The sequence below is a fragment of the Rhineura floridana genome, chromosome 3 (assembly GCF_030035675.1).
Source record: "Rhineura floridana isolate rRhiFlo1 chromosome 3, rRhiFlo1.hap2, whole genome shotgun sequence".
NCBI classification, from domain to species: Eukaryota; Metazoa; Chordata; class Lepidosauria; order Squamata; family Rhineuridae; genus Rhineura; species Rhineura floridana.
The window spans coordinates 169321218-169346679 of NC_084482.1; the positions used below are offsets into that span (position 1 = coordinate 169321218).

General features: G+C 42.4%; 1 protein-coding gene across 16 annotated transcripts in view; it reads right to left on the reverse strand.

The window, feature by feature from the left end:
• CHL1 (cell adhesion molecule L1 like) overlaps positions 1-25462 on the reverse strand; it is a 365024-nt gene that overhangs the window by 92675 nt on the left and 246887 nt on the right. For all 16 annotated transcript variants that reach the window (XM_061618586.1, XM_061618580.1, XM_061618578.1 and 13 more), the window contains 4 exons: positions 17141-17263; positions 10374-10544; positions 6759-6800; positions 5212-5329 (listed from right to left, as the gene is read on the reverse strand). In XM_061618586.1, the coding sequence (XP_061474570.1) occupies positions 5212-5329; positions 6759-6800; positions 10374-10544; positions 17141-17263 (454 nt within the window). The remainder of the gene's footprint in view (positions 1-5211; positions 5330-6758; positions 6801-10373; positions 10545-17140; positions 17264-25462) is intronic.

Here is a 25462-nt window from a genome sequence, read left to right on the forward strand (position 1 = left end):
AGTGCCTTGCAAAGTTGTTACAGCAGGCCTCTGAGGGTGTCAAAGCAACACTATCTTGGCCAGATGACAAAAGCCCATTCACCACTTGAAAAAGCTGGCCAGTTACTTGTGGAAGCAATGGTGGAAGAGAAGTAGGCTTTCTTTGCAGCCATCACTGCCATGTGATAGGCATGATAGTGAAGCCTTACTCATGTTTGGTCAGGTTTGGACCGAGATTTGCTCCACCTGTGCTCCAGCCGCCAACTCTCCTATTTCATTGCACGCAGATCATTGGAATGCCATGGCGATCTACATATTCCACAGCAATGGTAAGGGCACTCAGGAGTGATTGTGTCAATGGTTCTGTGCATCTCACCTTTCCACAATGAGACAAAAGCCTTGATAGGAACACCAGCCATGCCAGCTGGAAAATCCCCCAGAGCATTCAGGAATCCATCAGATTCCGTGAGTCTCTGACAGCAGACCGTCTCAATGAATCTCCCACTGTTGCACAGTGGAAGAGCTACATTCAACTCAAACCTCACCAAGGAATGATCTGTCCATGACAACGGACTCCCAGTGAGTCCTCCATTCAACTGAGTAGTATCAATCCTCTCTGTGGCAATGATGAGGTCGAGGGTAAATCTAACCAAATGTGTTGGGCCATTGATGTACTGGGACAGTCCCATGGTTGTCATGGAGGCCATGAAGTCTTGAACTGGCCCATTTAAGGCAGCTTTAGCGTGGATATTAAAGTCCATCACCACCACCATGAAAGGGTTCTCCAACACCACATCTGAGATTTCCTTTGCCAGCTCGGTTAGGGAGGTTGTAGGGCAGTTGGTGGACAGTACACTAACAACATCCCTGTTCTGTCTCTCTGGCCCAGCACCACAAACAGTCCCTCAAACCCAGACACAGTATGGATTGGTCTCCTGTTGAGGGAGATGGAATTTTTATGGATGCTTGCAACTCCCCCTTCCTGTCCCTCTGACCTAGAATGGTGCTCCACCAAGTACCCAGGTGGGCACAGCTGGGCTATCACTGGGTCACTGAGCTCACCCGTCCAGGTCTCAGTTACACATGCCAAATCTGCCCCCTCATCCACAATCAAATCATGGATGATAGATGTTTTGTTTTGGGCAGACCTGGCATTTATCAACACCACCACAAGGCCAGGGGATCAGCTGGCCGGCATCCTCAAATTCTGAGACACAGCAGGCAAAGCAGAGGGGGCAAGGGCTTTGATGGAACTAGCCTTCCCCTTACCCCCAAGGTACCTTTGTCCACCACGAAATCTCCCCCTACCTACCATCACAGGGATGGCAGTCCAGGCCAAGACACATACTTCCCTAACCCACCACTAGTAAACAAAGATGTGCAGCAGAGGCTGATGGCATGCAACATCAAACTAGGAAACAGTTAAACAAAAAAAACCTATCAGACGTGACTCACACCCCAGCTCTCACCTGGAATAAAAACCACTCGCCTCTGATTCTCACCCAGGAAGAATACAGTTTCATGATGGATTGGAGTCACACTCCAGGGGCATGAAACTACTTTCTATCAACACACACCACTCCAGATCACTTCCAGGCTCTCACACTGGAAGTGGCCCAGAGAAGACAAGACAACCCCCCCAGAGGAAAACAAACGATCAACACCACATGTAAAACCCTGCCCTGTAAAATTAATTAAAAGGAGGTGAGCCCTCATCACACCCTGAAGATGCAACCCAAACAGAAGACCCCCTTTTGGTGTCATACCTGCCTCCCACCAGCCCTGGCCAGTTTGGTTTATATCTTCCCCTTCCCCAGCAGGACTGCAAGGTCTGATGGTTTAAGGGAGTGCCCATGGCAGCCACAGCCAGTCAGGCAGATGGAATATAGCCTCAGCAGGGCTTGGTCCTGATGTTACTGTCTCCCAAAGACAACAGCCTCTTGGAGAGAGCTGCTTCTGCAAGGGGTGGGGGGTCCTGATGTTCAGCTCCGTACCTCTCCCCACGCTCCCTCTCTCAGCGGCTTGCCTCCCTCCCACTCACCTCCTTCTCACTCCTGTTTCACTTCATAGAACAAAATAATGTTCTATTTTATGCCATTCTGAGAAACATCTATCTCCATAGATCATATGTAGGTCAAATTATATGATCTCTAATACAGAGAACCCCAAAGGCTAAATGCAACACAAACAGTATACACATTTAGGGAGTCTAAGAGAGCAGAGCATGGCTCATGGATTACTTTGCTGCACTGTTGATGCAGTTTCTGCACAAAAGTATTTCCCAAGCCTCTGACAGCAGATACATACTATGTTTCTTGCATTACAATTGGAGTTATCTTTCATTCTTACTGCTCCCCAAATCATGTTAGTGTAACAGCCCCATCCTCTGAGAAGCCTGCTCCCCTACAGTTCTGTGTGTGTCTCTTGATTGGGTCAGGCATCTCCACGGAACAAAGCACTCCTAGAGCAGTGACTCACAAGAGATGCAATGGAGAAGCACTTTGGAAGGTGGTTTATTCTAGTGCAGGGCTAGGCAGACTTCAGGCTTGCGGGATCTACTTGTGTATTTTAAGATCCACCAACCTGAGCCACATCCAAATGACAAACACTTAGCATTAAAGAATTCCAAGCCAAAGACTGAGCACCAGAACGTACAGTCCTTACATACAAAAATCCACTTCTGATTACCTCCCTCCACCACAAGCTTTCTTTATTTCAGGAATACAATGGGGGAGTTAGAGGTGGGAAGTCATTTTGCTGCTGCTATTGTTAAGAACATAGGAACATAAAAAGTTGCTTTACACGAGGTCAGACCATTGATCCCTCTGGTGTAGCACTGCCTACACTGAAGGGCAGCATCTCTCCAGGATTTCAGATTGGTTCTCTCCCAGCCCTACCTGGAGATGCAGGGGTTGAACCAGAGACCTGCAAAGAACTGAGCTACAGCCTTTCCCCATTGTTAAACAGTTGGAAGTCAGAAATCATTGGCAATCATACTGCACATCACCCAAAAAGGTACTCGTTGATCCCAATCAGCCTTCTGCCCATCTCTCTTCTAGTACACCTTTGCAATGGGTGTAACAGAATGATCTCCAAACACACACTGAAGCAGCAATGCAGCAGAACGAATTGTCCTTGGCAGAGGCTAATTGGAAGGAGGCAACGTCATAGACTGCCTCTGTATGGACGGGTCCTTTGGCCTCTCAAGAACCATGAATTAATGCATGTTTTGCAGGACATTAGCTTTTTATTTTTTGTTTTTTGCCATGCCATACTAGTACATCCTAACTTTATACATTACAAAGGCTGCTATATGCTGAACGTATCCTACATGTATATTTTAGGGATGATTATGATAACGACCACAGCTGAGTGGAAGAGCATCTATTCTGCATGCAGAAGGTCCCAGGTGAACCCCAGCATTTTGATCCTGTCTTGTTCAATTCTGTGTCCTCAGAATTATACACTTACATTATTTATTTATTTTTATTAAAGATAGATAATGATGGCACCAGGTGTGCCTCCCTGGGGAGAGTGTTCCATAAGTGGGGGACCACCACTGAGAAGGCCGGTTCTTATGTCACCACCCTCCACACCTCCCTTAGAGGGGGCACATGAAGAACCTCAGATACTAAATGCCAAGGTCCGGATTGGTTCATATGGGGAGAGCCGGTCCTTGAGGTTTTGGGGTCCTGAGCTGTATAAGGCTTTATAGGTCAAAACCAGCACTTTGAATTGAGCCTGGAAATTAATTGGTAGCCAGTGCAGCTGTGCCAAAATTGGTGTTATGTGCTCAGATTGTCTTGCCCCAGTGAGCAATCTGGCTGCCGAATTCTGCACCAGCTGCAGTTTCCAAACTGTTTTCAAAGGCAGCCCCACATATAGAGCATTGCAGTAATCTAGTGTAGAGGTTACCAGAGCATAGACAACAGAAGTCAGGCTATCCCTGTCCAGATAGGGTCATAACTGGGCCACCAGCCAAAGCTGATGGAAGGCACTCCTCACCACTGAGGACACTTGAGCCTCAAGCAACAGCAATGGATCCAGCAATACCCCCAAGCTACACAACAGCTCCTTTAGAGGGAGTGTAACCCCATCAAGAGCAGGCCACATCCCCTCCATCCAGTCTAAGGAACCACCCACTTCCCTATCCTGCATTGTGCATTTCTCACTTTGAGGTCTCTTTTTATATATGTCTGCTGAAGAACACAATTTTTACTGTACTAAAATGCAGACCCTCCCATCAATTAAGCCAATTATATATTATTACATTCATATAAAAACTGGCAATACTGTTTCAATTTTCATGAACACTGTGTTAGAAATGTGGGCTCCTATTGTAAGTGAAAGCTCTTTTACTCTCAGGCTATAAGTCTGGTTACCGTTACACATGAATAATTTCATTGATTTCAGTCAGACTAATCAGCACATAACTGTGAGCAGGATGGCAACCTTAATGTTGCGGATGCTTAAAGGCTAAATGAACAGAATTGTTTTACTACTGTTTTGGAGCTCAGGAGATGTCCAGTCAGACATTCAGCAGAAGCAACCTGTAGCTGGTCTTGGTTTATCAGAGATTTGCTTTGGCATCTATCTCTTGTATTTACTGTATGTCCAGGACTGGCCCAAGACATTTTGCTGTCTGAGGCAAGAGACATGGTGGGGGCCCACCCCAATCCATTTACAGAAGCCAAGCAGACCAGCAGTTGAATCTTATTTCTAACTCTGGTGATGGGACGGCATCCTCCACAGCATATGAGGGCAAGAGGCTAGTTTAAAGGGCTGTATGGTGTACATAGCTCTGTCCTCCGCTCGCCTGTCAGTATCTGCCACCTGAGGTGAGAGGCTCATTCTGCTTAATGTTAGGGACGGCCTGTTTATGTCACATTCCTTCTTATTACACAGCTGCTAACTTGCTCCTCTTCCCATAAAGAATGCAAGATGGGAAGGTGCACTGCAGATCCAAGACATTTTGCTGCCTGGACAGGATACAAATGGTGCCCTCTTCCTCACTAAGGCCAACACTTTAACAAGTCTTGCTGTACTAATCAAATATCAGTTGCAGCCTTTATCTATCCCTCCTCATGGTCCTGCTTGACACAGGTCACTTCATCCTGCTGCAAGGTAGAGCCAGTCTTGGAGAAGTATAAGCACAATTCATAGAAGCATCGTTCAGTTATTTCCTCACCCCACTTGTATATATATTGGAGATTATAAAATGGGCATACTCACAGGCCTTCAGCAATGCATTCCAGAAAAATATCAGATCCTTTCATGACAGTCACTTCTGAACTATGGCCAGAAGATACAGGAATAAGAAGTTTTGGTTTTCTTTCCTTGATTAAATTTGCTAAAAAGGGGGAGAAAAAGAAGTAATTTCAGAGCTCTTGAAATAAGGTGAGTTCAATCTTCCTAATATTAATAGTCATGATCTTAATGCCTATTCATTGATGGATGGGTTATGTATCAAAAAACTGAAGAGCATACTCCTTATCAATAGACTAGATTTGCAACAAATTTTAGATGCCAATTTTTCAAAAGAGGAATAACCGCATGTCAAAATATGATATTTGAGTTTTAAATTGTGGATAGATCTTAGGGATGCAGCGAATATCAGTGGTTTTACATTCCTGAAATATTTCAACAATATATTCATTGGGGCACATATGCACCTCATATTGGCAGCTGATCTGCAAATATATTCAGGTATCAGTAAAAACAGAAAGTCACAGCAACATTGCACTAACTGTTGTGCATTAAGCCATTTGTATTCCCACTCCATGCAAATCTATTGTATGGCATTGAAGAAAACGCTAAATTCAGGGAAACAACTGCACTGGCACCATAATCTTGGAAGAATAGCTGTGCCCCCCCTGAGTTTTTCTTATGTGCACTCCATTTCTATACTTGCACCCCAGTTTTTGGAGTAAAGATGCCCTAGTCAATGTCTGGAGAAGGTAAAAATCTATACCAAAAATTTGGAAAGGCTTGCCATATCCTTATGGAATCCACAGTGTGGGGTGTGTTTTAGGAACGGTTTTTGATGCAGCACAAAGAAAAGGGAAATTGCATCCAGCCACATGATTACATACAAGCCAGTAAGCAAAATGTCTATTGAATGTTGGAGTTGGTGTGTTGGACTATGAGTATGGAGAACTAGGTTCAACTCCTATCTTAATCACACAGCTGTTATTGGGTGACCTTGGTTCAGTCACTTCCAGCCTAATCCACTTCATAGGGTTGTTGAGAGGATAAAGTGTGTGTGTGTGCATGTGTAGAAGTCTGTATGCCTTGGAGGAAGGCAATATATCTTTATGAGCTTCCGCCGGGCCTTGAAGACCTGGCTCTTCAGGCAGGCTTTTGAGGTGGGTTAGGTTTTATTATTATTGAGATTTTTAAAGTTTTAATGTACTTGTATGTTTTTATTTTGTACGTCGCCCAGAGTGGCTGGACAGCCAGCCAGATGGGCGACTAATAAATTTAATAAATAAATAAATAAATATGTCTACTCAGAAATGTCTCATTGAGCTCATTGGGGCTCACTGGGTATAGGAGCAGGGGCTTGCTCAATTTATACAATCATTTTCTCTGTATATAGTAATACACCTTGTCTGAAGATTGAAAACCAAACCATATACCATTATTTTACCAAATAAAATTGTTTTTAAAAAAGCTTGTGCTTCATAGTAACTCTTATTTCAACTGGGTAAGTTTTTTTATTCCATTCAAATCCATACTTTAGACACTGAGGACTCAAATGCTAAATAGTGACAACTTACCCTTAGCAGTATTAGGTGAACTGGAATCATTAGTATGTTTTGCTGAAATAAACAAAAATGGAAACCAAATGGAAACATGAATGATGATGAAATTTATTAAAGATCTGATGGAAGCAATCAAACAAAATAAAGATTTCAGACCACAATGTTCACACCCATTTACCAGCTGGATTTTTCCTTCATCCTATCGCAAAAAAACATTCACCTAGTTATGCTGTGCCACACAGTAAGTAGCTTTTGAAACTCTCCCCATGGAGTAATAGGGAATGCCATTTGAGTAAAAATAAAACAAACAAAAATGGGTTCAGAGTCGCTACATATCACCCCGGATTGTAACCATAGTGTTCTCTCTTATAAAAAATCCAAATATAATTATTAAACATGTAATGCAAGCATGCACAGTGATAATGAACTGATGTATGCACAATGTAAACACTGAACAGATGTCAGATTCAGATAATTTTAAATTAAGCTGTGCTGTAAAGTTAAGTTGGGCATCTAGAGAATGTGGACAAATTCCCTCCTGAAATGACAGAAGTAGGGATAGTTCACTTAGTCACTTTCCACTTCGTAGCCAGGCACTTGTGTAAAAATGTGTGGAGAAATATTAGTTTGAACTAGGCTGAACACAGATACAGCCACAAGGATATTGTAATTTCATAGTTGCAATCAGAGAGATAGCTAATAGCTGTCTCCCTGCACAGCTGGGCTAACACAACAGGTGCTTCCAGACAACCTGTTTATCGAACATTCATTCTGATTTGTTTGAAGGGAGGCTAGGTAGCACTGGCTGTTTAGTGAGCATTCATCCTGATTTGTTTTTGGAAAACTTAGGTGATGTTGTTCGAAAGAAATGTTATGCCACACTTTCCAGTGCATTTTTGTCACTTTCCGTATCACAAAAATCTGCTATTTTGGTGAAATGGGCTTGTTATGTCAGACATCCCAATCAACTGTAATTCTGCAACCTGAATTTGCTAGTATGTGACTGAATCCTATCTGAAAATCGCAACAGTCTTGGGAGCACCCTAAAATTTCTTCAAGTAATCCCTCAGTGCATTGTGACTAGTTGTGTGTTGAGGAACCAGACCATATTAACTCCTCCTTAGTGATTTTTCAATGACAACTCTTCTACGGTGGCAAAATGTTCTAAGTTTATAGGCTAGTTGTGATGTCTTTCCTGCGTCTGTGAAGCTTTGCTATTTAAAAACTGATCCAAAGAGCAATATATAGAGATCTTGCATCTTTTTTGATTTTATATGTAGTTTTACTGTATGTTTGTATGTGACCACTGGTCCTGATATTATATTAATCCATGCATTCTCTGTCTCCTTCCTGTTTTCATTCTCTGATGGATATAGTTTCAAGACTTTCAAGATATGGAGGCATGAAATTTCTGAATGTCCTGCTATATTCAATGCTATCTTTGAACTTTAAAATTATTGTATGTTATTGACTTTAATGTTGTATTTTATTAACTATTTGTAAATTGATTCTTTCTGATGAAGGATGGCTTAATAAATAATAAATATGTAAGTTAAATAAATAATGTATTATGACAGAGAGCCTCTTGGAAGTATCAGTCTAAAATAAAGTTGCATTCTATTATTTTAATTTGTAGTTCCTGCTCTCAGATAGTTTAGTTTGGCTTCATTTTATTTAGAGCTGCTACTGATTTTTGCATAAAGCAAAATTTTGAGGGAAATTTCAAGGGTTCTGCTAAAGCAAAACATCTCAGGAATGTTTAGGGAAGTAACAAGAAAATACAAGTCAAATTGCCTAGAGTGGTTCTTCACATCCTTAGTTTAGATAATTTAATACAATTGGATACCCAAACAATTTTATTTCTATTTTCTTTGTTGGTGTACTTTCTACATAATCACAGCCCATATTGTTTGCATTCTCTCTGTAGTAACTCCGTGTTATTTAAGATTTTTCCGGTTTCAACAGATCGGAGAAAAGTAAGACTGACAACTGTGAAAAATGTTAAGGCAAACCTGAATTCTGTAGCAATAAAACACAGAAGCCAATAGCTGAACATTCCTTTTAAAAATGCATTAAGACATCATCCAATTCAGGAATGGCAAGCTGTTTATAAAGTCTAAGTGTTAGGAAAAGAAATTACTCCTATGCTTCATGAGTGGAAAGCCACTGTTTCTATGTATATGTTTCTTCACAGCATTTCTTTCAGGCTTCCCCGCCCCCCAGAACATATCTGCCCACATTTAAAAAGTCAAGATTTAGACTCCTATTGTTTATCCAGAAGCCCAAGCTTCTGATCCACGTTGTAAACAGGTCAGGCATTCTGATATGTAGGGAGTTATCCACATCATATTGCTAAAATATAAATGCAAAATCAAGCCACTTAAGACCAAACCTAAGGACTGCTCCACCAGCAAATAAGAATTTTGAAGGGGGCAAGAGTGTTGTGCTAATATAATATCAGGTGCAGGCCATCTGATGGAATCAACTTAGAGAAGTTGCACCAGTGTCATAGTGTTCTTCTACAATAAAACGCTGACAGCAAGTATTGATTGGCTCTGCATAATGTAGAGCAATTTGGTCAATGACAAGACACAAATAAAGGCCTCCTTGAGGGTGACTAAGCATCCCCTAACAGTGTTTCAGCCATAGCAGTGGAATTACATGTCTTTGATATGTGGTAGAAACCTCTTTTGGGAGAAGGGATGGGAAGAAATATTGTCTGGCTCACGTTTTAATGCAAACCTAATTTTCACTTCCTGAAATAACATGCAAACTGAAACACAGCTATCCTTTGAAAGCCACACTTCTCTAAATTTTTCAATGAAGTTCTCCGATCAAAACAAATTGTGCATATTATGGGAAAGTATGCATAAATATGCATATATTCATGATAGTAACATATTTAAATGGTTTACAAAAATGTGTACATTGGGCAAAATGGCATTAATGCTGCCCTGGGCTCCTGTCGGGAGGAAGGGCGGGATATAAATCAAATAATAAATAAATAATACTTTAAAAATGTGAATATTGGGAGAAGCTCACACCAAAGAGTTAAAGAATTTTCATGCCAACTTTTCAAAAATTAGCAAGCTGATGTAACAAAGTGACCTTAAGAGAAACTGAGGGAAAATTAAATTGACTGATTCATCCATCCCTAAATGGAACCCTCATTTTGTGAGCAAATGTATGTATTTTTCATTGGACAATATACTGGAGGACATGCAGGTGTGCTATTGACAAGTTTCTCAAGGAACATCTCCCGCTTCAGTTCAGCAGATCAGGAGTCTCCCTCAGAGCCTCCTTTGTATTCAATGGGAAATTCTCCATTTGGTAGCTTCTGAAAAGAGGCAGATTTCCATCATGCATCATGATTCCATTTTTATATCACAAAGTGCAGGAGCAGAAACAACAGAAGTGTTTGGCTGTGGATCTTTTTATGACCTGAGTCTAGTTCTTATACAAAGGATGATAGTGCAGGAATAAATATGTATTAGCAGATATTTTCTTCAGCAAAAATAATATTAGAGATACAGATCACATGTAAGAATTCTCAGTTTGGAACAGGCATTAGGGCAGGTGGAGGAGGGAGGGAGGAATAAAAGGGGAGGGGGGATGAATTCCCAGACTTACAACGTGTAACTGTCAGTGTCATTGGCATTTTCTGTACAATAGTCCTTAGCCTAGGAAACGCAGCAAAGCAGCAATAATCACTCCGGCTGTCATTTTCCTCCACATTTGCAAAGAAAAGATCTCCCTTAAGGCTCATGGACACTCTTTCATCTTGTGGGATGTGCTGCAAATCTAGCAAGGAAATAATAATAATAATAATAATAATAATAATAATAATAATAATAATAATAATAATAATAATAATAATAATAATAATAATAATAATAATATGGTAATGACACCACCCCACCACCACCCCACACATAATGATGGCAGCTTGTTGTTCTGTCAAATGCTTGCTTCCAGGTAAGGGAATAATTCTTTGATGTTAAAGAGTCATGAGATCTGAAAGTACCTGAAACATAAACACCAGTTTTATACAATACTATCTAGCCATAAGTAGGTAAGTAAGTAAGTAAATAAAATGCCCACCATCTTACAAGCAGGACAAATCTCTATCTATACACAGCCACCAAATGTAAACTGCACACTGCAGAAATATTCTGCAGAGAGAATGTAACATTTGCAATGAAGAATGCACCATTTTAATTGTTCAGACCAGCACAGCTATTAATATTACAAAGGCCTATGTTACAGATGTCATGCCTGTCAAGAAGCCCCTCGCTCCTGTCACACACAATGTATGCTTATAGTCTGCATTCCATAATGTAATTCCATTTTTAATTTGCTGTTTTGATAGCCAAAGAATTCTGAATACTTTTATCAAGAGGCAGTATCTGTCATAACAAATGAAATTTTAAGGTCCTATTATGGAGGTATAATTCCCTTGGATCAGCTCTTCCAAACCAGTAAGCCAGCCTTTCCTATCCAGGCACCCTCACAGCTGGTTTGGACTACAACTCGCATCGGACCCAGTCAGCACAGCAATGCTGGTCTGGGTCTGTTTGGAGCGGTAGCCCAAAACAGCTGGAGGGAACCATCTGCAGGAGCAGGATTGCCATATTGCCTGGTTAGCTGGGTTTTACCCAGATTTTAGCCATGCTACCTGGGGCCTGCTTAGCCCATTAGGTGGCCTGGATTCCCAGCTTTCATTTTTTTAAAACAAACAAACAAACCAAGTCTCTAGCCCTTGTGGATCCAGAAATACAAGGCAAAATGTGGAGGCAGTTTTCTGCCCATTTTATGAGAAATCAGACTACTCCTGCCTTCCACTGTTTTTAGCTAATGAGGACACCACAGATGTCATGGGAAAATCAATAATTTTAGTTTGCCTGCCTACTGCATATGCACATGAAGCGCTAATCCTTATCCATAGACTTTCTAGTTGAGTTGGCAAAGAGAAGCAGCCTTCATCTCAATTGCCTCTGTGTCTGAGGGTATGTGTCTTAAATGGTAAAATGGGAGTTTCTGCTTGCCATCATGCAGGATCAAATAAAGGGGTCTGAATGCACCAAATGCTCCCTCCCCTGAACAAATGCAAGCTATAAAAGCAACTTTCTCTGTAGAAAAAGCATTTTCTTTTTTCGGCCTTGCCCTCACCCTGTTAAATGGGGCTTACTCCAAAGTAAAGTTGCATTGGAATGCTGCCTCACTCACCCGGTTGCCCTACACAGCCTCTGGTCAGCAATTCAGGAAAGGTTAACATGTATTTTTTAAATACGTATCCTCCTTCAAAATGACTGGCAGGCATCTCCGAACCAAAGATTATTTCCTCCCCGGAGTGTGTGTGTGTGTGCGTGCATGCGTACATGCGTGCTAGGGATGGGGAGAATATCTGCCAAATCAGACCTGCCACCAGATTCCAGCTGAATTCAATAGTGTGCCATCCTTTCGGACCGGCACCTATTTTTTGCTACGGGCTGCAGCTGTAATTGGCACTGATTTTGCGGCTGTGGCTCCAAATTGGCAAGAATTTATTCTTTTGAACTTTCCCCCCTATTTTACATTAACGCCACCAAAACACTACATGGAACACTGTGATCATTCACGTAAGCTACCTAAAAATTACGCAATTTTTCCCACCATCAAAAAACCATGTCAAATACTATCTTTACATACCTACACTGATAACTATGAAATTTTGGCCACCAAAGACAAGCATAAACAAACAAAAAAACAGTGGATTGAATCACCTAAAAACGTGCACAGCAGATCGAATCAGCAAGTGCGAGAGTAAGCGGGAACAAAAAAGGGTGGATCGGGATCAAATGACGGACTATGAGAATGCAAACGGATTGGAACCATGCAGCGAACCCCATCCCTAGTTTGTACATATATATACACACATGCACATAAACATATACATGCAGAGACTGCAGTGGGGGTGCAATCTTTCCCCTCCTTGAGATCTATAGGAACAGAACAACTGCCCTTTCTAACGCTACTACAGCTTTCCAGGTCTCTAGAATTCAATGCATTTAAAAAAAGAGGTTCCAGCACTCAAGTCTCCATCAGGTTCCAGCCTGTATCATACATAGAAAGCTGTGTTTCCACTCTCCCTGATCTGGTTTGTGACTATTAGTGTACTAATGACACTTTTCACATGCTCAGACGCTACTAGCTTTAGATAAAAGTCCCAGACTATGGTCTGAAGGCACATGAGGCCAGCACACTGCTGAAGCTAAGCAGGGTCAGGTCTGGTCAGGTCTGGTCAGTGCCAGGATGGGAGACTGCCTGGGAACCATATGTAAGTGGGCTAAGGTTTCTATCATGAAAAGAAAGGTGGGGTATAAATGAAAAAAATAAATATTAATAATAAATAATAAAATGATTAACTGAACTGACAATATTGAAATCTTAATTTCTATCTCTGTTACAAGTTGTAGTGGTGTGTTCATTTCACATTTCCTAACTCTTGGTACAGATAACCTCTCAAGCATAATACTGTTTGTAACTGATGCTTTGTTGGCTTTTTGTTTTATGCTGGATTTTTATAGTGCTGTATTGACTTGTTTTGCATTTATTTCTATTTTGTCTTTTTATTATCTTTTTATATTGATTATGTATTTTTAGTCTAGCCATTTAAGGCTGAAAAAAGATTCCTCACAACCTCCTTTGGTAGTAATTACTAGGCACAAAAACAAAACAATTGCAGAATGCAACCATTAATATGCTTAATTTGCATGATTAGCAAATAATTTGCAACATGCAAATTAGCCTGCCTGGATTTGTGGAACTGGAATATGGCAACCCTATGCAGTAGACCTTTGGCAACTGTCAACTTGCAGGTTGACTCCGCCCTTCTGAGGAAACCATACCTTCAAGCTGCCAATTTCCACTTCCACATTTTGTTTCATTATTTGTTTGGAAAGATTTTAGATAGCGGTGGAGGTGGAGATCTCAGCACACAAGCCAGAGATCAATTATCTTCTTGTTGAGGCAATTCAGTCATTGACTTCCCCTAAGGAAGATGACCGAAAGTGAGACTGAGACATGCTGGTGAGTAGAACCTCCTCTAATCCCTAGTATATCCTTTATTTGAAACAGATGGCAAGGTAGGAGAAGTAGACTGGGAGGAGGAAGAATCTGTTCTCCCTGGAACACCCTCCTTTCTGCCTCTCTGTCCCTACCTACACAAATCAGGTAGTATGAGAGAACAGGGAGCAAGAAGGTGGGGGCTGACATCTGAAAGCAGGTCACAGGCCCATGGGCAGGCATGAGATAGGCCTCTCTCATCCTAACTTTTGATCAGAAACAGCCAGAAAAGAAGGGTGGCAGCCTGCACCTGGCATCCAGATGCTGACATCTCTGTGGCTTACTGGAAGAGGGGTGAGGCAGCGGGGAGATTGGCACTGTGAGGATGCATGGTGGAGCCAATCTGGTACTCCAGCCAATGTGTCCACACTATACCAACTTCCTCACTGCCACCACCTCACCTTCTTCCCCATTCTTTCAGTGAGACACAGTAATGCTGGGATGGGGAGGCCAGTCCCCTTCCCCGCTGACTGCTCCTGCTTTTTATAGTCTTCATTTCATCACCCAATTTGGAATAATAATAATAAATTTAATTTCTGTTTCGCCTATCTGGCCAATGGCCACTCTAGGCGACGTACAAAATCGTTAAAACACAATATGATAAAATACAGTAATACAATATAAAAACAGTATAAAAGCAATACAGCTGCAACAACAATATTAAAACAGGGCAGGAGGCATTCCAGTCATAGCAACTAACCCTCCCCGGAGATCCCAAAAGCCTGTTGAAAGAGCCAGGTCTTTAAGGCTTTCCGAAATACATTTAGGGAAGAGGCGTGCCGGAGATCTTGTGGGAGGGAGTTCCAAAGAGTGGGGGCCGCCACTGAGAATGCCCTCTCTCTAGTACCCGCCAATCTAGCTGTTTTTGTCGGCGGGATTGAGAGAAGGCCTTGGTGGCCGATCTTGTCGGGCGGCATAATTGGTGGCGTTGAAGGCGCTCCGTAAGATAAACTGGGCCGAAACCGTATAGGGATTTAAAGGTTAATACCAACACCTTGAATTGGGCTCGGAAAACAACTGGAAGCCAGTGTAGATCGAACAACACTGGTGTGATGTGATCCCGGCGGCGACTGTTCGTAAGTAGTCAAGCCGCCGCATTTTGTATAAGTTGTAATTTCCGGACCGTTTTCAAGGGTAACCCCACGTAGAGCGCATTACAGTAATCCAAACGAGAGGTGACCAGGGCGTGTACTACCGGTGGGAGCTGATGAACAGGAAGGTAGGGTTGCAGCCTTCGTATGAGGTGTAGTTGATACCAAGCTGCCCGGCTCGCTGCCGAAATCTGAGCCTCCATGGACAGCCTGGAATCAAGTACAACTCCAAGGCTGTGGACCTGGTCCTTCAGGGGTAGACTCACCCCACTGAACTTCAAGTCAACGTCTCCCACCCTCCTTTTGTCCCCCAGGAGCAGCACCTCGGTCTTATCGGGGTTTAGCTTCAGCTTGTTCCTTTCCATCCATCCACTCACGGATTCCAGGCACTTGGACAAGGTCTCCACAGCCAACTCTGGCGAAGATTTAAACGAGAGATAGAGCTGAGTGTCATCTGCATATTGGTGACACTGCAGCCCAAATCTCCTAATGATTGTCCCCAGCGGCTTCATATAAATGTTAAATAGCATGGGAGAGAGGATAGAACCCTGTAGCACACCACAGTTGAGAGGCCAAGGGTCTGAAACCTCCTCCCCCAATGCTACCTGTTGGTACCTGTCGGAGAGAAAGGAACGGAACCACTGTAATATAGTGCCTCCAATTCCCAATCCCTCCAGGCGATGTAAAAGGATACCGTGGTCGACAGTATCAAAAGTCGCTGAGAGATCGAGGAGGACAAGAAAGATGAATTCTCCCCTATCTAATGCCCTCCTCAAATCATCTACTAGAGCGACCAAGGCTGTTTCAGTTCCGTGACCAGTCCTGAAACCCGATTGGTATGGATCCAAGTAATCCGTTTCATCCAAGTGTGCTGACAACTGGTTGGCCACCACTCGCTCAATGACCTTGCCCAAAAATGGTAGGTTTGAAATTGGGCGGAAGTTATTGAAAACTTGGGGATCCAAGGAGAGCTTCTTTAGGATGGGCTTTACAATTGCCTCCTTGAAGGCTGATGGCATCACACCCTCTTTCAAGGATGCGTTTACCACCGCTTTGATCCCCTCGCCCAATTTCTCACTGCAGCTCATAAGGAGCCACGAAGGGCAAGGATCAGTAAGGCAAGTGGTAGGCTTCACAGACGAAAGCACCTTGTCCACTTCCTCAGAAGGGAGAAGCTGAAACCGATCCCAACTTACCGGCGTGCAACTGGCCAACTCTGGTTCATCCACTGTATCCACGGCGCACGGGATCGAGCTCCGTAAGTGTTCGATTTTATCAGCGAAGTGCTTTGCTAATAAGTCACAGGAGGCCTTTGACTGTTCCAAGGGTTCCTGAGCAACTGGACCGACCAGTCTTCGGACCACCTGGAACAGCCTCCTGGGACAGCACTCCGCAGACGCAATAGAGGCAGCAAAGAAAGCCTTCTTTCCTGCCTTTATTGCCACTTGGTAGGCAGCTACTGCTGCTCTAACCTGTGTCCGGACATCTTCGGAGCGGGATTTCTGCCACCGGCATTCTAGTCGTCTCACCTCCTGTCTCAGACTATGCAACCGCGGTGTATACCATGGTGCTAGCTGAGTTCTATTCAGGGGGAGAGGACGTTTCGGAGCCACCCGGTCTAATGCCCTGGAATCTAGCCAGTAGCCATTTCTCTTTTCTTCTTTCATTTTCATCTACCCTGCCGCATGAAGATGTGACATTACGTCAAGAAGCTTCTCACTAGAACAGGTCGACTAAATCTAACTATACTATCAAAAGCTACTACTCATGATGGCTATATTGCCTCCAGTATCAGAGACAATATGCCTCTGAATACCATTCGCTGGGGATCACCAACAAGAGAGTGATATTGTGCTGCTTCTTAGCTTTCTGTAGGCATCTGGTTTGCCACAGTAAGAACAGGATGCTGGACTAGATAGCCCTTTGGTCTGCCCCAGCACAGCTCTTCTTACGTTCTTTTTATGAGATGTACTGGACAGAAGTAGTTAAGATATAGTGGACATCTGTATAATTCACTTATAACTTTTCAGCACTTTCTAACTCATTCTTTGTAAAGGTCTTCAGTGGATTTTTATGCACTATTACACAGAGAAGATACATCGTACTGAACAGCTACAATTTTAATTAAGTTCAAAATATGGAAAAGCTTTCAAAGAGAGATTTGATTTTAAATGATGCAAAGAGAAATGAAACAGTACTCACCAATGTTCATCCAGTAAATGTGCAATGGTGGGATTCCTTTGGGAGGGTTACAGTGCAAGACCATTGCATCACCATGTTCTACCTCTATAGGGTCAATCTTCTCTTTGGGGAATTTAGGAATACCTAGGATAATTGAAAAGAAACACCTTTATCTATTAACATCTTCCTGTTCCTGGCATGCTCTGTATTAATTGTTATTTGCCTGGATTTCCCATGGCTATGTGGTCTTATCACAGGCAAAATAACCAAATTCTTGTAGGAAATAATGCAGCTATATGTTCTGAATTTGAATAATGGTCCAAGGGCAATTTCAGGAGTGATGTATGTAGAAACTCCACTTGCCTGGGACCCCTGAAACCATTGTTATTCTTAACTGCCATTTATGTGGTGCGGAATCATTTGACTTGTGCTGAGCTTATCATTGGACTTTGCAGATCACCTGAGCTGGCTGAAATGCCAATGCTGAGTATCTGTAGCAGGCAAGCAGTTGCCTCTATAAATGGTAAGTGCCTGGCTCCTGTTGACAGTCTACGATCTGGCCATGCTTGTGCCTTACAAGGACAGTGCAGATCTCATCTGCTTTAGAATAACGAAACTGTGTGCACCGGCTGCACTTTTTACACTGCTCCATCCTGTCCCACATTCCCAGTAGAATCTAATAACTGCAATAGAGGATAACAATGAAGTTACTTAAGCAAGAATCGGCATAGCCAGGACCAATCACATTTCATTGTCCTAGTGTTCCGAAAGAAGTGCCAGATCTCCATGCCTCCCATTAGGCAGGGATCACTGCAAACCCAATCATTAGCAAGCTTAAATCGCTTTTTAAACAAGAACAGTTGAGGTTGTTTCAGGGCACTTCCTTCTCCTCACATTCCAGGCAAGTTAAGACTGATGCAAAACTGTTGTAGTTCCATCAGGACAGTGTGTAATTAAGCCATAGTGGCAGAATGAAAAACAGCAGCAACAAAGCCAAAAGAACAAACTGTAAGTCATGAGCAGGTCACATTCCACCTTTGCAGGATATTTTGCCTTTTGGAATTTGAACGTTTGGGGCACTACAGATGTTGAGCTTCCCGTTTTTCTTCTTTTTCCACAAGGAACCTAATATACCTATGTTTCACCAAAGCTATAGGATTACTCTTCTGGAGGTTTACAAAAACAGCAACATAAAAACTGTATGAAAACCTGAAATGATGATGATGATGGTGATAATAATAAATCTGCCATGTATGTGGTGCTGAATCATTTGACCTGTGCTGAGCTTATCATTGGATCACCTGAGGTGTGCCTGAGCTGGCTGAAATGCTAGTGCTGGGGATGTGTAGGAGTGCTGAAGCAGAGAGCAGGCAAGCAGTTGCCTCTAAAAATGGTAAGTGCCTGGCTCCTGTTCACAGTCTACACTCTGACCATGCTTGTGCACCTTCCTCCAGCAATCAAATATTAATACTGTTATGGAACTGATCAAAATTAAGCACTTTTACATCCCATTAAATATCAGTTGGTCTTAGTGCTTAACTCTGGCCGGACCATGCTTAATATGATTAATACATTTCAGTGGTTTGCTAGTGGTTGCTTCTGGACAAAATAATCTCCGCAGTGGTAGGACATTTTGGAAGATGGGTGTTGGGTCTTTGCCTTTCTCTTACTCCTTTCTCAGAATGGCCTTACAGAAATAGTAGTCATGGGCCGCTGTACTAAAAGTACCTCCTGTCTATGGAATGCTCTCTCTATGAAGGCATGTTTGGTGCCCACATTGCAATGCTTTTGGCACCAGGCTAAAGCATTTTGATTCACCCAGGCATTTTAATCTTCTGTAAGTTTTAAGAATTTGCAGGTTGTGTGTGTTCTTGTTGTATTATTGCTTTTTTATCTTTTATTTAATTAATTGTAACCTCTCCCCTCTGAAATTCTAAATAGACGTGAAGGGTGGTATACAAATGTTTTAATAAATAAAATAAATACAGACATATAAATGCTTTCATTCTTCAGCATGTCCAGAATGATAATATAGAGCCAGTATGGTATAAAATGGTTAAAATGTTGGACTGGGACCTGGGAGACCAGAGTGCAAATCCCCGCTCAGCCATAAAGCTCACAGGGTGACCTTGGGCTGGTCACTATCTCTCAGCCTAACCTACATCATAGAGTTGTTGTGAGGATACAGTGGAGAGGGGAAGAACCATGTATGCCATCTTGTGCTCCTTGGAAGAAAGTCAGGACATAAATGTAAGATAACATTTTGCCCAGGCTTTCTTTGATCCATAAGACTGGACCATATTATTACAGTTATCTGGGAAAAGGAACTGACAGTTAAACTACTCTGACAATTGTATCTCTGTGAGCACACTACACTTCCAAGGATTCTTTGGAGGAAGCCATTACTGTTTAAAGTAGAACAATAGTGGAATAAATGTATGGTGTGAAGGTGGCCATTTTGCTGCCTGAGGTAGTGAAGCAAATGACCCCACCCCACCCCACCCCAAGAAATGGTGCACAGTACCCAAGGTTGGTCAACTTATGTTGATAAGAGATAGAAAATCCTACAGGTGCCTCTCTCTCAGCGCAAAAATATTTCAATAATAAATAACATTTTGCTGCCCTTTAATGACACCCCAAACTTGCTACCTGTGGCAGCTGCCTCATACTGCCTAATTGTAGAGCTGGACCTAATTGTTGCTTTTTAACTAGGAGGAATCATCATCATTCACTATAGTTTTCAGAGTTCCTGTTGGCAAAACAGTGTCCAGAAGTCTTTGTTCCAGAAAACTAGGAAGTTTTTCTCCCCTCTCCCGCACACAACTTGGTACACAGAAAAGAGGGGATTAGATGAATGAGCAGATGTGAGGGCTAATAATACAGGAGCTACTTCAAACTCTGCAGAAATCTCTGGAAAAATCCACAGCCTCCCACCCCCCCATCCCATCTGTCTTGAAAAAGCCTTGCAAAATTCCATCCCATTTTGAATTAAGATGGAAAGATTTTGCTCGCTCACCATTCTTTGGCTTTGCATCAGCATTCTAAGCTGAGTTCCTAATTGAATGCAATATCCGGGTGGTTTGAAATGCTTGGGAAGTGGGCAATTGGCATGCCTTTTTTTCAGTGCCCAAGAAGATAAAAACTCTATCTCTTCTGAAATCTGAGGTTTGTTCCCAATAATGAGAGAGAATAAAAGGTGTCCCTCAAAGGATGCAAAAGAGGGGTTGTACAACAACTATGGTCTTGCATCCCAAGACTTTCTATGCTCTGAAGGAAATGTCATGTAGTATGATTCAGTGAAGTGAAGTAACAGCAGCAGTTTGCATGACTCTTAAGGTTTCATGCTGGAATAATCTGTTGTGCCCTACAGGTATCAGATCACTTGCAGGATTTTCTTTTCCCCCAGTAGTCAATCTCAAGCATACACATGAAAAATAGGAAAAGAAATGTATTCTATCAAATATACAGTGCAGCTATTTCATACTAGCTCAGGACTCAGTCATAGCAACAGAATGTCCTTTTCAGAATTCAGCAATGTTTATAATCTAAGAATCTTGTCCAAAGTTTTCCTTTCTTCAGTACTGCAAGCAGGAGAAGTGCAAAAACTGGCATTGTGGGAGGCACTGTTTTTAACTGAACTGTGGATGGGGCAAGCTTGTTTCATTGGACTAAGTGTGAATGAACTGATAAAAAGTCAAGCAAATGAACATTCTTGAGAGCCACACAAGGGATAATGGAGTGAACATAGTAATGTACTCTCTTTTCTTGAGTGCTGAAATTATACTCTGAAACATCTAGGTTGCCCAGGAAAATTGCCAGGTAATGATAATATAATGCAATTTAGGTCATCTTCAGAAAGATTTGCTTGCTGAGGTCCAATCTGACATCATCTGGTAGATAAAAGATGCTCAAGTAGTCACAAAAGTCTGAAAGCCATTAGTCTCCGAGGCAGTCAACACTTTGCTATCCACTGCAGAATACTGAGTCCATCTGGACGTTGGCAGTGGTGCTAAAGTGACACTTGGTATGTGGAGTGGGGAGGAAGCTGCCTGATGGAAAAATATCACTTCACAGCACATGCTTTCACAGGTAAGGTGCCAGCCCTTTTATAAAGCAAAATGTGTTAGTGGGAAGAAACAGGCCATTCCCTTCATGAAGATTCAAGTCACAACTCGTCTCCTTTTTTTGCCAGATGCTATACAAGTGAAATCTCATTTTGTCAAGTTGAGATCATTAAAAAAAGTTTGATTTCTGAATATGAAGGACTGCCAGGATTCAGTGATGTGAAATTTGGAATATGGAATAGTGTTTTCATTTTATTCTTAATAGCTGTGAGAGGTGAAATATGAAAATAGTCTTAGAATGACGGTCCTGCCCATTTGGTAGGGGCGGGTTTGCCTACACCCTATTTCTAGGAAGGCTCGGGAAGGTTCCAGAAATTGTGTAAGAGGTCAGGTGGGGCATCTTGACCAATGGGGTAAGGGTTTTGAGCGGCTATATATAGCCTGCTCCGCTTTAAGAGCGCACCTTTTTTGCCTTGCGGCACCCACCCACCCCTCCCTTGTCAGTATGGGCTCAGCTAGTCGCCTGCGGGGGCTGAGTAGGAATTTTTTTTTGGAGATTCTGATTTCAGAATCTCTTTGGTTTTGCCTACTCCATACTGCTTGGGTTTGATTCATTTGGCTTGTTCCGGGTGGGTTGTGGTGATTCCAGTTTGGCTGGCGTTGGATTCGGGCAGGTGAGGTAATTGGGGTTAAAAATGGAGGTGGATGAGGCATTTGGGTAAAGGGCACTCCCTGGTGAAACATCAAGGCGTAATGCCTGGTGTGGATCCGGGGGGTGTCCACGTGGGACCGGCTTGCGCATCATGGTGAACGCCTGTACGGTGGGGCCAGGATGCGGAGGTTGGAACCACAAACCTGACTCCGATTGCAAGGAGGGAGAAGTTTTCCCACATCCTTGTCTGGGGAGTTGCAGTACGATGTGACTGACTTGCCTCCTGGTTTGGAGGGTCTAGACCCTCATAGATAGGTTGAGCCTCACCTGCCCGAAGGATTTGAGATTATTAATTGGCGGATTGGAATTTGATTATGTGTTATATTTTAATAAATATAACATTTCAACCATACATGTGTCACGAGTCTTCCTTGGTGTGTTGGCAAATATTGTTTAGATTCAGATTCTCAGATTAATCACTTTGTTGGTTCTTTGCATTTCTTCTCCTTGGATGCTGTTTTGAGTTATCCAATATCTTTAATAACTGGCTAACAACTTTGGGCGGTATCCAACTAACACGTTCTGTCAGCACAAGGATTTCTGCTTGTGCAATGGGACTTCCTCCCCTCCCCTCCGCCCCAAAGTGTGCTTCAGGCCCTCTCCAAACCTGCTCTGGAGGGTTGGGAGATGCCCTAGAACAGATTTAGGGGGTACTTGGGGGGCAGTCTCATTATACAAGTGGAAATCCTTGTGCTGAGAGGATGTGGTACTGAATACTATGGATACAACCCTTTGGTGGAAGGGGAAAAAAGGGATGGTGAATAGTGTTTTAATCACACAAGATAAGTGTGCTGCTTCAGCAAAGCTGCAATGGCAGTGTTAATAGCAGCAATGTCACTCAAACACTTCTATCTATCTATAATTTATTTCTTACAGTGAGTTGTGTAACTTTTATTCTGTTCATGTTGTGAGCCGCCTTGTGCATAAATTGTTATGGAAAGGTGGCATACAAATAAACAGTGATGATGATGATCTATACTAGGCTTATCTATATTATGGATTGTATCTAATGTGTCTCTTGCACTGGAAGGATCTCTGATGCTGTGGAAATTTCCATCAGCAAAATAGAGAAATGAGGTTTGTAGCTTAGTGGCAGAGCACCTGCTTTGCATGCAGAAAGTCCTGGGTTCAATCCCCAGCATCTCCAGATAGGGCTGGAAGTTTCCCGTCTGAAACCCTGGAAAGCCACTGCCAGTCAGTGTGGACAATACTGAGCCAGATGGACAAATGGTCTGACTCAGTATAAGGCAGTTTCTTATGTTCCTAAGACCTCTACTCCATTTGGTTGGAGGCACTTCAGAATAGTGTGGGAAGTGGCATGGCAGGTGGATTGGTGAACATAGCTTCCCCCTCTGTTCTGACAAGAGGCTGTTGGATTAGGGACAGTCTTTAACACAACCCTACAAATCTCACCTGTTCATAATTCTGAGCTCCAACTCTTGAGCCAAAACTGTAAAATGTTCACAATTAAAACTAAGATTTATCACCAGTTAATTTTTCTCTCTGTGTGTCTTTCACATCTGCATGGTCTATGTGTTCTTTCAGTCCCACCATGTCAATCTAGTCATTTTGTAAACAAAATTGTAAACAAAAAGACGTGATAATGGCCAGAGACTGATGTGTCATATGTATGGTGTCCTGTCCTGACACACAGAGATTGAAAAATAACATCTTGCTATTTATGCAACATTTGCATGTGCACTTGGGTGATGTGCATGTGCTAAATTTTTACTCAAAATTTTAAGCTCAAAATACAGATCGTTCATCTGAGTTTATACAGTTGAATCTGTTAAATCACCTGTATGACTGAATTGTATAGAAATCAGTTTGACTATCTCTAGTTAAAAGGGCTTCTGTTCTAAATGCCTGTTTTTAAACTGTCATATCACACTACTTTTTTTTAAATGGAATAGGTATTGTAAAATATACAGCAAAACAATCCAATCGAACCAGTAAGCATTTCCATTGTGTTTTATGGATGTAGTATCTGAACTAGGTTTATACATTTGCAACAACCACTGACCCCAGATAAACGTACATCTCCATCTACATTAAAAGTTACAGCCATCTAGTTCAATTTAATCCAGACAAGCATCCCCATTACTGTATACATGGAAGCAGCTCTGTATATCGTCCTGGGCTCCGGCTGGGAAGAAGGGCAGGAAATACATACATACATATATACATACGTACATACACTGGAACAAGGTCCTAGGATTTAGGCATATGTCACAAATTTTATGTTACAGGGAATAACTGAGTATGACTGGGTCTGAGGAGTGCCTACAATGGAGATAGTCTAGGAACCCTGTGTATAGTACCTTGAGTTCCATCATAGGTAGAAAAATCCAATTATTTTCACTTCCAATACTATGCCAATTGGAAAGCTCCAGGGCTTGCATATTTTCCACACACACATATCTGGAGATGGGACAGAGGAATGGGAGGACTTTAGACCTGATCCATTGCTAACATGTCCCCCAAATGCCTCCTTTCTGCCCTCTCTGCCATCAGAGTTTTCTGCATCTCTTGATGCACCTCCTGCTTCACCCATGGACCTACCTTTCTGCCCACAAAGAGTGAGATCTGTTCTATCTGGTGGTCCCTGGGACATCTTCCGACAGACAACAGAATTACAGTTGAAGTTTAATTAATTAACAGATTAATTTACAAATACAATTAAATCAGATGCACCACAGTGGTGCAGAAAAAAACACCTGTTTGTCTTTACCTGCAAGCTGCCCAGACAATTTTATTGACAGGTAGCCATATACATCATCATCATCATCGATGGTATTCAATGTAGTGCTACGTCAAACATTCTGTCCATGGAACATTCTCCCCCTCTACTCTTTCTGCGCACCCCCTAAATCTGTTCTGAGGGATTCCCCAACTCTCTGGAGCAGATTTGGGGATGGCATGGGGAGAAGAAAGGGAAGGAATGCCATTGAACTAGTTGAAGTCAGTCAGGTATTTTTATTTATTTTTATTTATTTATTTATTTTATTTAATTTATATACCGCCCAGGTAGCACAAGGATTTAGTTGAATATGACCCTCAGTATTTAAATGCTTCTTCATTTCATAGAATTATAGAATCATAGAATTGTAGAGTTGGAAGGGGCCTATAAGGCCATCAAGTCCAACCCCAATCCAAGTTAAAGCATACCCTGCAGGTGTCTGTCCAGCTGCCTCTTGAATACCTCCAGTGTTAGAGAGCCCACCCCCACCCCCAGGTAATAGGTTCCATTGCTATACTGTTCTAACAAATAGGAGGTTTTTCTTGATGTTCAGTCAATATCTGGCTTCCTGCAACTTGAGCCCATTATTCCATGTCCTACATTCTGTGATGATTGTGAAGAGATCCTGAATACCTTTCAAGTACTTGAACAGTGCTATTATATCTCCCCTCAGTCTGCTCTTCTCAAGGTTAAACATGCCAGTTCTTTCAAACTCTCTTCATAGGGTTTTGTGTCCAGTCCTCTGATAATCCACGTTGCCCTCCTCTGAACCTCTCTCAGTTTGCCTGCATCCTTCTTAAAGTGCAGTGTCCAGAACTGAATGCAGT